Here is a 12,551-nt window from a genome sequence, read left to right as displayed (position 1 = left end):
TGGACATTTTCGAACCGCAGTCCCGACATTTTTTAAAGCCTGACTTCAGGGTTGTAGAAGAGGATGAAGACATTGTTCGAAGAGAAGAATCGAGCGCGCCGAGATTCCGAAGCAAACACGTATGCGGAAAAAACAGAACTGAGGCTACGGGCGCCGTGCATCCTATATATAACATCCGGTGACGTCGACCATCGACGGAGGCCCAGATCAACGACATTGACGCAGGCGCCCTCTGCCGAAATGTTTTTCCAAAGCAGCACAGCTGTGGACATTACCTGTCATAGATGTGGAATATGTCGGAGGACACAATCCCTTCGAAACTTACTTACGCCCCCCCGCCTCCTGGCTCAGACTTTCCCAGATGTCATTGTGGATCGTCTGGGGGCTAGTTCTTTCACCTCTTGCTCTAGAGAGAGATGCCCAGGAGTTGCGGGTTAGAGGCTTCTTCTGGTCAGATAGCAATGCAAGACGCAATCCCGGACGGTGAAGAAATGCAGAATCCAACAATGCAGGCTTCCTCAGGACACTTCAAGTTTGAGCAATGATCACAGTTTGTAGGCGACAACAGGCATCCTTCCAGTCACAGTCAAAGCAGCTGTTCCAAGAAATGTTCCCTCGAAGGTGGGAAGATGGAATTCAAGGAGAAGGTTACTTATGGCACGAGCTGGTGACGACCAAGGTTCCAGACTGAACTGCAGATTGGCGAGGTAGCCCACAGGAGATCTTGTCAGTCCACTGGGCTGTCCAGGGACACTGCCAAAGGATCAGAAGGGCAGGATTCTCGAGAAGACATCAAGACTAGTTGGTCTCACTAGTCCAAGGGTTGAAGCACAGCTCTGGGTCTTCAGAGATCAGGTATACACACTGTTAGGGAGAATTCTTATTTATGGCTAATTTCCCTCACCTAGTGAGTCCCCCAGCAGCTTTACTGGACTTCTGGAGTTTATTTTTTTCCATTTGGTAAGGGAGAGCTTTTCCCCCACTCTTACCTGGGTTTTGCTATGTGTTTCTACCTGTTTTTGTGATTGTGGACTCTGAAGTACACCACTTCAGTAGCCCCCTTCCTTTTGTGTGTCACACAGCACCTTCAGTGCCGAGGCACAGGGTTGTCTTTGAGACTTCCCTCGACTCCATTTCTGAGGCGACTACTGTCCCCCAGAAAAGGGTAAAGTTACCATTAACTTTACTTAGTCAATCTACCACAGATCCAGTACACCCCATCTTCCATGGAGTACTGGAAAGGGTTAACTCGTATCCCTTTTTATCTGTACCTCCTAGAGCATTGTTTCGCTCTTAACATTTAGACATGGCAGGTGGCAGTATCTACTACCCTAACTTTTCAACCGCTATTATATTAGATAAACGTGGTACTGTTCTTGGCTATTATATTAGCCTCAAACATAAACCCGCTTGACCAAATTGTCTTTCTCTTGGCTCTGGTTGGGTTTATTCGCCATTTATTTTTGTTAAAGTCCTTCTTGTGTTTTACTTTGCGCGGCAAACTAGGTTCGCCTTCTTTGTTCCCTGTCTTTTGGCAGGCTTCTTCCCAGAAGCCCCCCTCAAGGCGCCTGGGTGTCTAGGTGGACTGAATGTGAGGGAGGGGTGTAGCCACCCCCTGCACAGGGTATCCTAGGAAACCCAAGTCGCACTTTATCATGATTGGCCCGGGTAGTTGTCCGGGCTGGACAACCCCCCCTGCTGGGTGACTGACAGCCAGGCTGCGTGAATGGGGGGTTTTCGCATAAAAGGCAGGTCTCTTGGGCTAGAAGTCAGAGGGTCACCACTGGAACTACAAGGAACCGAAGAGAAGCAGAGAGAACAACGGGTGCTGCAACTACCCCGTCCCGGTGAAGCCCTGCTGCAGTCCCGAGCTATATGCCCTTCAACGACTCAGAGAAGATCCAGTCCGGATTCTTCTTCCCTTGAGTTTGTCAGGGATAACCAGCTCATCTTCTACAGCCCGAGGATCCTCTTCCGTGGTCAAAATCGCTGCACACTGCTGTAGTGGTCCGGATAGCCACCTGAAGAGCCTCTCCTGTTTTTAAGGAGCACACCTCTTATTCCTTGTCGCTGCTGCCGGCTTCATCCCTGTGTGGTGCCGACCCCCTTCAGACGACATCCTTCACAACGAAGCTCCAGGAATCGTGGGTCTGCGGGAAACAGGAACAACTGCCAGGGCACCAGCTGCACCATTGGAACAAGGTACTGTGTTCTGTTGAGGAAACTGGGTGAATCCCTTTTTCTTCATTTCCAAGGTTTGCCCTTGTCTTCCCTCCTTCTTATAACTTTTGCTTCCGAACATTGACAATACCGAAGTACTTTTTGGCTACGTTGAATCGTGAACTGTCTGACCGTGTGATCTTCGGCAACTGGCCCCGGTGTCTTTCGACCCTGGCTCCGGCCCTTTGGCTTTTGAACTCCTGTCTCTGAGTGTTTCTTGATTCTGCCTGCCCAACCAAAATATTGCCTGTGATTTTTGCCTCCAACTCCCTGTGGGTACCTTAAGTGCCAAGTGTGTTTTTGCCCCGGTAGCATTTCATGTCACGGATACGCGTTTGTTTAGTAGACCGAACTGTCAAAAAGTGATCGCAATCGTATTTGCGGTAACGTGTTTTTGTGCCTAACACCGGTTAATTCCAACACAGGGTACTTAGCTTGAGACTTACTGTACAAAGTGAATTGGTTAGTTGTAGTATATTTAACATGTGGTTTTTATTGAAGTTTAATAGAAGTATTGTGTTTATAATGAATGGTTCAAAATAAATGTACTTATATTTTTCTACCTAAAACCTTGAGTCAGTGTTTGCTTGAGTCACAGTAATTGTGGTCCCAGATAGCAAGGGATGTAGAGAGCAGAAGGGACAGATGTCGGAAGCGGCTGATCTGTTTCGCTTCCCTGCGTTCACTCAGTGCGGCTTGACGGCTTGACAGGCTTACGAGCCGACGTCCTTCGACTTTAGGTCCTTTCCTCTTAAGTGGAGTCGTGGTGGATCGCCGGAGCGGGAGCCCAGCTGAGGCCAACCGGCTTGCTGCTAGTGCCCCCCCCCCCCCCCCCCCCCCCCGAGTGTTGGCTGCTCCTGGACTTCCCTCGTGCGCTGCCGGTACTACAGTCTTTCCTGCAAACTCCTGCAAATTCCAGTTGGAATTCTCACGGGACCCTTCCGGGTAGAGCCCGTGGAACTTGCTGAACCCGCTCTGAGTGAGTGAGTTGTGCTGCGGGGAGAAAGTGTGTGGCAGTGGGTCGTCGATAGCTGTCGGCTAACTGCTAACTGCTAAAAAGTAAAGGGTAAAGGGCAAAGGGTTTAGGCTACAGTAGGGGGTTCGGGTGTTACTGGATGAAATTGGGTACAGCCTCAAAACTGTTAAAACTGATAAAGGTTGATAGAGGCTGAAAGGGCGTCTTTAAAGAGGCCTCCCTAAGCCCGTCCCCCTCTTATTTCTATCTGACCCTATTTAACCTACCCTACTCTAATTTAAACCGCTTTGCGAGGTGCTGCGAGTTTACCCACTAATACCCTTTGTGGCTATAATAAGTGACAAGGGTGTGACCAGGTGAAAATAGGAGTGGAGGGAGGCAGCGGATAGGTAGCGGACAGGGATTGAGTCTGCTGGCCGTCCGTTGCATCGCATTGTTGCGCCTCTCCTCTTTTTTCCCCGCTCTGGGCCTCTGACTCAATTTAGAAGAAGCACTACTCTCAGCAAAAGCGTAGCTTTGAATTAATTAGGGGGTCATGTATGATCTTTGCAGTGCGGCTCTTTCCTCAGAAGCTCAGAGACCACTACATTCTACTCCAGTGGATGTGGGAAAGAAGGCACCTAGCAAAGAGAAGGCAAGACCGAGGGCATCCTTCTTTAAACCCTATAAATCAGGTGGTGGTATTTTTTCTTCCCCCACCGAGTGTTTATCCATCAGATGATCAGGCACCAGCTGGCTCGGGTCTGGTGGATTCTCTATCGCACAGGGAGGACCCGTCAACGCCTTTAAATCAACCCAGCTGTGCGCTTTTCCATGGTGATATTGACTTTACCCTGAGGACCTCCACCATGAAGAATGTGATTTTAAACCATCTAGTCTCTTCAAGTGAGCCTCCTTTGACTAATATTATGCCTCCTTTGTTAGTCCCTAGGATGGGTTCAGTCCTATTAGAGAATTCTTTGACTCATCGGTGTGAGGACTTTAATGAGCCTAGAGATGAGGACATGTTGGAGTTGGAAGCGGCAGCCTTGGCTCCCGACATGGGAATGACTGAGGCCGGTCAAAGTAAGTTCTCACGAGATCCTTCTGGAACTGCCAACCTCTCTACCCGAACATGAGAGACCGGTTGACCTTGTTCAGAATTCCCCTGAAGTACTAGTGCCACTGACTATAACAGCTTTAAATTTTGTTTTATCTTATTTGGTTAAAGTTTTTGAAAATTTGAAAACTGAGGTCTATCAGCATACAGGTATACTAATGGAGATTAACAAGGATTTGGAATTAAACGAAATTGCCATGGTAGCCTTAAAATCAGCAGTCAATGAATCATTGGGAGGGTTTTAGACTGAGCTCCATAAAGAAGTAAAGGATCAATCGTGCAAAATGGCCCTTTTGACTGATTTATGTGGGGATTTAAAAAAGGTGTCTATGATCTTACTAGAAAAAGTTGATCGCTGTGATAACCAGACACAGGAAGGTCCGTTGGGTCTTTCTATTCCCCCTCACGCAGAGGCCATTTTTGTTGATACTCCCCTCTCGACATCCGTGATGGAGGAGTTTCTGAGATTGGCTGCTCTGGCTGATAGTGACTTTCAAGTTGGGGCCCCAATTGTGGGTTCTCCAATAGATATCTCTTCTTCGGACTCGGATTTACCAGTCCCTCAGAAAAAGAAATCAAATGGGAAATCCAAAAAAAAGAGAAAAAATAGGAAGTTAATAGCCAATGAAGCCATCACCCCCATAAATAAAAAGGGGAAACGAAGGAAAAAACAGATTAATTCTGGAATGAATCTGTCATGATCACTGCTTCCAAGGAGCCAGGATCAGCCCAACGTCCTTGGAAGCAGGCCCCTAACCCTGATCCTAGGCACCAGCCGGTCCCCACAGGGACCTTTTGGACCTTGTCCTGGCGCCGGTGGCACCAGGCTCATCAGAAGCCTCGGTCCCGGCACTGGAAGCGCCGGGCTCATCATGGGTGTGAAGATGCTTGGGTGGACTTACCTGCGGCAGACCATGCTGCTGACTTGCCAGACTCTTAAAAGTCCTCTGTGAACTGGGACTACTTTTCTTACCTGGGTGGGGCAGCACAACTCCACTGGAACTCTTCTGGAAGCAGGAACTCTTTTCTGACCTAGGCGGGGCCGTGGAAGGAGACGCCTCATCACTCCAAGGCTATTTAAACCACACCCGATTGATGAAACGTGCTTCGCGTTATTCTGCATCTGCAGCAGAACGCTCACCGAGTCTGCTCCAGCTTTTCTTCTTTGGATCCTGAACCTGCAAGAATTATACTCACCATTCCGGTATCCGAGCAACATCAGCACCTGCAAAAGATAAGAAACCACAGGTTAGCAGAATGAACTTTCACACGCAGTGTTTGCTTACCTGATCCATCGGCAGCGGCCGTGTCTCACGCTGCTCCTTCGCCTGCAAAGACAAACAGCATTATTTTACTTACCGGCACGTCGTGCATTCCGGATTCTTCACGCTACATCTGTGCAAAGACAAACAGCATTATTTTACTTACCGGCACGTCGTGCATTCCGGATTCTTCACGCCGCATCTGCACCTGCAAAGACAATAGCAGTGTCACACTTACCGGCACGAGGCGAATTCCGGATTTCTTCATTCTGCATCGTCTCCTGCAAAGACAAAGAAAGAGACAGTAAGAGCGCTACCATACTTACGCAACTCCAGGCACTTCAGTGCCACGCATAAAAGACTATAAAGACTAAAGGTGTCCAGAAACTTACCGGTTGTGCAGTCAACAACGGTACCCATCCTCTGAAGTCAAGAGGCCCACGTTTCACCAGTGAAGGAACTGGCAACGGCACCCTGCACTAGACGCAGATGGAGAGCCCAGCATTCACCTATCTAAGGTGAGCACGTTGACCTGGGAGGGGGGTTCAACAGACAAGCTGGGAGGAGAGAGATAGGGACATTCAGCAACCCAGACCTTTAATCCCCATATTATTTCACCTGCAGAAACCTCACCCTTCGAGTTCGACACACAGTGCGGAGAGGGTCGACCCCAGAAGCCAACCGAATCCTGCACATCACGTTTCGTGTTACAGACACCTTCCTGCCAAGACCCGCGCCTCCGTGGGAATCAGGTGAGCGTTACAGAATCAGCATCCACGAAAATCAAATGATGGCTCTGAAACCCTTGAGTAATCTCAAAAGGGTTTGGCTAAGACTCCTTGCTCGAAAAAGGGGAAGACCATTCCCAAATCAAAAGCCCAAAAAGTACATCTTATGGATGAAACGATAGTGTCTGGAGGTAAATCTACTGTGGGAAGTCAAATTGACTATGTGGACCAACCAAAAGAAATTGCACCGATTTTTCTAATGGCTAAACAGAAAAAGCTGCTGCCTAACCCTCTGGTTAAAATTGCTCCTATTTTCTTGAAAAAATCAGCGAGGGTGGCAGTAGACCATGGTGCCAAGGGGGCCACTTCTAGCTTTGAAAATCCGCAAGCGAATACTGCTGCTATAACGAAGCATCCATCTGATGGACTGGCTTCCCTTTTGTCTGATGGTGAACCACGGGCTGTAGGATTTGATGCTCCAGCTGGTTTAGGAATTTTGACGGAGAGTGTAAACTTTGGTACACCATCCCAGGTGCATGATGAACTGTATAAACAGAACCTAGGTTTGAGAGTCTTTCTATCAAGAATTGTTGGATCTTCCCGTTTTGACTCTCCGTTAAATCGTTCTGCAATTATAATGGAAATTAAGTCAATCCCAGCCTTGAAGTACTTTTCTTCAGACGATATTGAAGCAGTGAGCTTCCCATGTGACACTGATACTAATATAGCGGCAATAGAATTGAAATCAAGATTGGGTTTGAATATAATTATGGGTGAGGCGGTGGCATGGGAGCAGAGGGGACTGAAGATCTCTCTGACTTGCCCAGTATTTACTCCCGACTCCCGCCAGATAGTCAAGCAAGATCATTGTCGGGGGGCAATCAGTAAGGATATTTCCCCAATTATTACAACAAATATGTGGGACATGTTACCTGAAGTGATCTCTCAAGTCTTTCTTAAGATGGGGATGACCCATCCGAAGCTTTAGGGTCAACTGAGGTCAATGTGTTATCTTGGAACACTAGAGGCTACACATCCTTCTCTGAGGAGCCTAGGAGATCGGAAATGTTTAAAACTTTCGATCTAATTATTTTTCAAGAAACTTAGCTAACTGGTCTAGTGGGTATTGATGGATACTCAATTTTCCAACAGTTGGCTTTGGCTCCTGGGGTGGGCAGACCGATGGGGGGTTTGTTGGTAGCCTCTAATAACGAGATGTTCAAATCCTCGGTGATTGTTTCAAATAGCACCCAGGGGATCCTCATCGTGAGAGTATCTTTGAGAAACTCCAATGAATGTTCAAGTTGGATTTTGGCAAACCTGTATTGGAACCTGGGTATTTCTACACTTTGTGAGTTTCTGTGTGCTCTCTCGGAGGGTTTACTTGATTGCTCTATCCGTTACCCAGCGGATGAAATTCTTATTGCCGGGGACATTAACTCCCAATGTATTTCCACTGTGGATCCCAGATCAGGCAATTGTAAGCAGAAGTCTATTAATGGCAAAATATGGTTTAAATTCATGCAGGAATGGAATCTATATATGTTGAATGGAGATATTAGGGGGGGATATTCCTAATTCCCCCTCCTGGCATAGAGGTTCCTCTTTCTCCACGATAGATTATTTCTTTGTCTCTAGAAATATCTTCGTAAATTGTAATAGTTTGATAGTTGGAGATGGGAACCCTGATGACCATGCTATGCTGAAGGTGGCTCTGTCTTATGATTGCGCTCCAGTAACTCTTCGCTATGATCATGAGCTACTTGTTAATAACTCAGGAAATGCCATTAGAAAATTTCAAAAAGGAGGTCAGTTAGTAAATAGCGAGTTGTGTTTTAGGACGAGCCACTTATCTACTCAGAATCTCTCTGAATTTTGTATCCCTAGTGCTTTTTTGAATTTTTTGTCTGTACAGGCGTCAGTGGAGCCCCCCGCACAGAAACCACACAAGCTGCATAAACATTCTTTTAATGTGCAAATTATAATTCGTAAAAAAGAATTGAGGTCTCAGATATCTATCCTAAAGAGATCAGGCCTATGTGAGAAAGCCTATGGGGAGGGGTTAGTAAAGCTGAAAAATAACTATAGGAATTGGCTTCGTGCACATAATCATCTGGTAGTTCAACAGGATGCTGAGAGAATGCTCTACGCCCTGTCTCTTAGGAATTCTCGAAATTTTTGGACTTTAGTGAATCTGAATGAGGTTACTCAACATCAGAAACAAGATTCTATTATTCAAGAGGGGATCTGGATTGACCATTTTTGTAAGGTTTATGGTTCTGACGCCTCGATATGCTCGGTTGCGGATGCATTCCGTAGTTGGTTTCTTGAGTTTAACGTTCAGGATATAGAATTGTTAATTAAAAAATCCTCAACTTCCAGAGCTTCTGGTCCGAATGGTTTAAGTAATTCGATCTTGAAATCGGATCCAGAAATGTGGGCGAAGATCCTTAAAGCCCTCTTTGACAACATAATTGTCCAGAGGAGAATCCCTGACTCTTGGACTCATTCAATAGTTATTCCCATTTACAAGAAGGGTGATAGGCTACTGGCTTCTAACTATCGCCCCATTTCTCTCCTAGATGCCGATAGTAAAATCTTTACGGGCATTGTTCTAGGTGAATTGGAATCTTGGGCGAAAACAAAGGGAATTATTCCACAGCAGCAATCTGGTTTTAGAAAGGGTCTTTCTACCTCACTGAATGGGTTAGTCTTGAGTTGTCTTGCGGCGAAGTCTTTCACCAAGGGGGGCCCTGCTCTCTTTGGAGCCTGGATTGATTTATCCCAGGCATTCGATATGGTTGATAGAAATCTATTATGGGGTAAATTGGATGCCTGGGGTATTCCTGCTGGCTTACTTTCTATCTTAATAGAGCTGCATTCTAACAATTATATGCAGGTCAGACTGGGCAGGTCCGGTTTGCTCTCTGATCCAATCAGGATAACTAAAGGGGTACGCCAAGGCTGTATTAGCTCCCTTGCTTTTCATCCTTTTTATGGCAGATCTAGCGGCTTGGCTACAGAATATAGGGTTAATATCTCCTTCCATCGGTAATGTAAAAATCAATTGGCTAGCATACGCTGATGATATAGTAGTCTTGGACTACTCACAAGTGGGGTTGCAGAGTTTGTTAACTGCTTTGCAATCTTATGCCAGGACTAATAAATTAAAAATAAATCCCTCAAAGTCCAAGATTCTTGTATTTAGGAGGCCTAACAAAATAGTGAAGACTTTGATCTGCAAGTTAGACTTCTCCCGGGTAGAGGTTGGTTCCGAATTAACCTATCTGGGAGCTGAATTAAGATTCTTCCCATCTAGGCTTACTTTGATGGCCTCTGTTGATTTAAAAGTGATCAAATTGGGAGCTCAGATGAAAAGAATCTACTCTAAGTTTGGTAGATTTACCATCCTCCCCCTTATAAGATTTTATATCGGGAAGGTAGTTCCCATAATCCTATATGGCATGGACTACAGTCCTCTAGCCTTCGAACTAGACTGGGATGCTATTGAATCAAAGATTTGGAAACGTACTTTGGGCCTCCCTGATTGTGTTCCAATTGTTTCTTTACGATATGAGCTTGGCTTGTCTTCACTTAGATCATGGCTAGCCTGGAAGTGGCTTACTCTCTATAGGTCAATTCTTGATCCCCCTAGGAACTCACTTTTTGAGGAAATTGATGTAGAGCGGGAACAAGGAAATAATGTTTTTTGTGTAGGCTAGAACTAACTTGTTTAGCATTATTGTCTGGCTGTGACTCTGATGTAGAGTCCTTTTTACAGAATCCTCTAAAAGTAAAGGAAAAATTGAAAGTGACTGATTGGATTTACACGATTGATAGGATGCGGAGAACTACAAGATCAGCCTCCCTGACACTGTTAGATAAGCGTTTATCGTTTCTTCCGGCTTATCTTAAGAAGTCCCCCAGTTTTTGGTTTAGATCTGCTTTTTTGAGATTTCGTTTAAATTTACTCCCAACTCTGGAATTACTTGCTAAAAGGGATAAAGAAGGGGGTACTGCATCATTATGTGATAGATGCTTAACTATGGAAGTGCAGACTACTAAGCATTTACTTTCTAAGTGTTCCGGGACTTGGAGTATCAGGGCCAGTTCTTTTGGCAGATTTGTTCAGGAGTCTCATTTGAATACTGATGATTTTTGGGTGAGACTATCCTCCGGTAATGAGATGGCTCTATCAATTGAAGTGGCTAGAGTTTTAAAGGAATTGAAGTTAGTAACAACTTGATTCTTCGTTTTGTGAAAAAATGTGTTGGTTAGATCTTTTACTCTTTTCTTTTCTCTTATTATGATATATGTTTTTATTTAGAAATTGCAAATGTTTGTTTTTATTGTTTATGTTAATACATTGTGTACGAAATGTGTTAAAAGTCAAATTTTGGCTAATGCACTTTAAATAAATAACAAAAAAAAGTAATTGTGGTCCCTTTGTGTAATCTCTGCTATTGCTCATATACTCTTGAGATAAGCCTGGCTGTTCCGCCACTGCTACCACTCTGACATCGTAGTACAAGCTTGTACCAAAGGTAAAACTTGTACCACCACCTGTAGTCTTAATTGTGTGAGTGGTCCCTAAGGGCACTGCACAGGATTCTGCCTAACACAAAGAGTTTCACAGGGCCGGATACAGAAAGGGATACTGGTCCACTTCAGGAGTAAAACATCGGATCGTCAGCAGGCTGCGTTTCTTCAAGGGATTCTTGGCTCTGACGATGAGCTGAAGAAATGGCTGCAGAGGCCCTCTTATTCAAAATCCAAGCAAGTCTAAATCCACCAATTATAAGTGTATGGACCATTCAAACAGCCAGCAGCTGTACAATCCGGGTCAACTACTGGTTTCAATGTGCCCCACACCTAGACCTTCTGGTACCTCTGCTGTGGAGTGAGACTAGACAATCACACCCCACTTGCTGGGCCACACAGCCACCCAGAGCCACATCACTAGCCTGCAAAAGCAGCAGCTTTCCTGGGCAAGTGTATGCCGTTTAAAGGATTTCCTGGCCTGGCAAGGTAGGAAGGACAAAATAAAATATGGCCAAAGAAGCAAGCGAAAATCTCAGGGCACTAGCCACGTTTAGCAGCCATATGCCAGAAGTGCGAATGTGCACACTAACAATAATGCAAAAATTGTAACAATGAATCGGCTACCACCAGCTTGTCTTTTGGCACATACAAAGCAAACCAAAATTCACAGGTTAAAGGTAAAGGGTGATCCAAAAGTATCCCCACTGTACTGCAAGGTGTTTTGTGCAATCTTAACAAGTACAAGAATTCAAAACGGAAATACTTTTCCCCAGTACTGATAGTCTGGAGGACTGATCCGTTTTGCTCATGGTTATGGGGAAACTGAAGAGAAGCTGAAGGCTTTACTTCCCTTCGAAAAGTCAGGGTAGGATCAAAACCGGCGAGCAGGTTACCCTCTTGGATAAATACGGATGAGTACCAAGCAACATTCAAACTGCAAACTTCTAAAAGCTGCAACCAGGAAGTACATAAGAGAGCTCAAAACATGACGGCCTGATTTGTCATTTAACTAGTGAATGTGAACTATAACAATTACAAAATGTTTTTCAAAAGCGGATGGAGAAAAAATTGTAAAGAAATTAAAAACAAGTCGAAGCTTGGCAAAGGTAGCAGTAGTTCACTTAACACAATGATGGTGCACAAACTTCTACCATTTACGAAAAAAACATGTGCTGAAGTCACTGCTTACCCGGCACTTGACAGGTTGCCCCTCACTATATTTCTTCTCTGGCTTTTTGATCCGCACATCAGCCAGGTGCATGGAAGGAACCAGGCCAGTCAAGTGGTCAGTGATCTTTACAATGATCCCGAATGGCCTTAATGTGGACACTGTGCCCTGTGAAAAAAACAAAGAACATTAACATACCACAGACTCAGGCTGAAGGGATGGGTGGAAGGCAAAGTGGACAGAGGTGAAGGACAAGAAAGAAAATGTAACACCTTTCACAATATATATCAACCCCTTTTCTTATGGTAAGCAGGCAAGTGTATTGATAACTATACAATATACAGCAACGCGGGGGAGGGATAGGATTTCCCCATGTACATGTTTTTTACTATTTTAATGTGATAAACTGAGGTTGATGCGGTTGGTAATGATTCTCCCTCTTATAAACTGCTACATGTGGTATTTCTCAGAATAGTAAGTGTTGCTGACGGATTTCCAAAATCAGTCCCGGTGGGAGGATTTTTCAGAGGCCACCCTATTATGGTGAACTGGGAAT

At 45.2% G+C, this 12,551-nt stretch overlaps 1 protein-coding gene across 1 annotated transcript in view; it reads right to left on the bottom strand.

The window, feature by feature from the left end:
• PDCD11 (programmed cell death 11) overlaps window positions 1-12,551 on the bottom strand; it is a 1,291,633-nt gene that overhangs the window by 939,173 nt on the left and 339,909 nt on the right. Inside the window, exon 12 of the mRNA XM_069611704.1 lies at window positions 12,017-12,163. Coding sequence (XP_069467805.1) covers window positions 12,017-12,163 — 147 coding nt within the window. The remainder of the gene's footprint in view (window positions 1-12,016; window positions 12,164-12,551) is intronic.

Source organism: Ambystoma mexicanum, chromosome 8, assembly GCF_040938575.1.
Source record: "Ambystoma mexicanum isolate Mex_15411 chromosome 8, UKY_AmexF1_1, whole genome shotgun sequence".
Lineage (NCBI taxonomy): Eukaryota > Metazoa > Chordata > Amphibia > Caudata > Ambystomatidae > Ambystoma > Ambystoma mexicanum.
The sequence above is the reverse complement of the archived record's forward strand: the minus strand, read 5'-3'. Positions and strand labels throughout refer to the sequence as shown.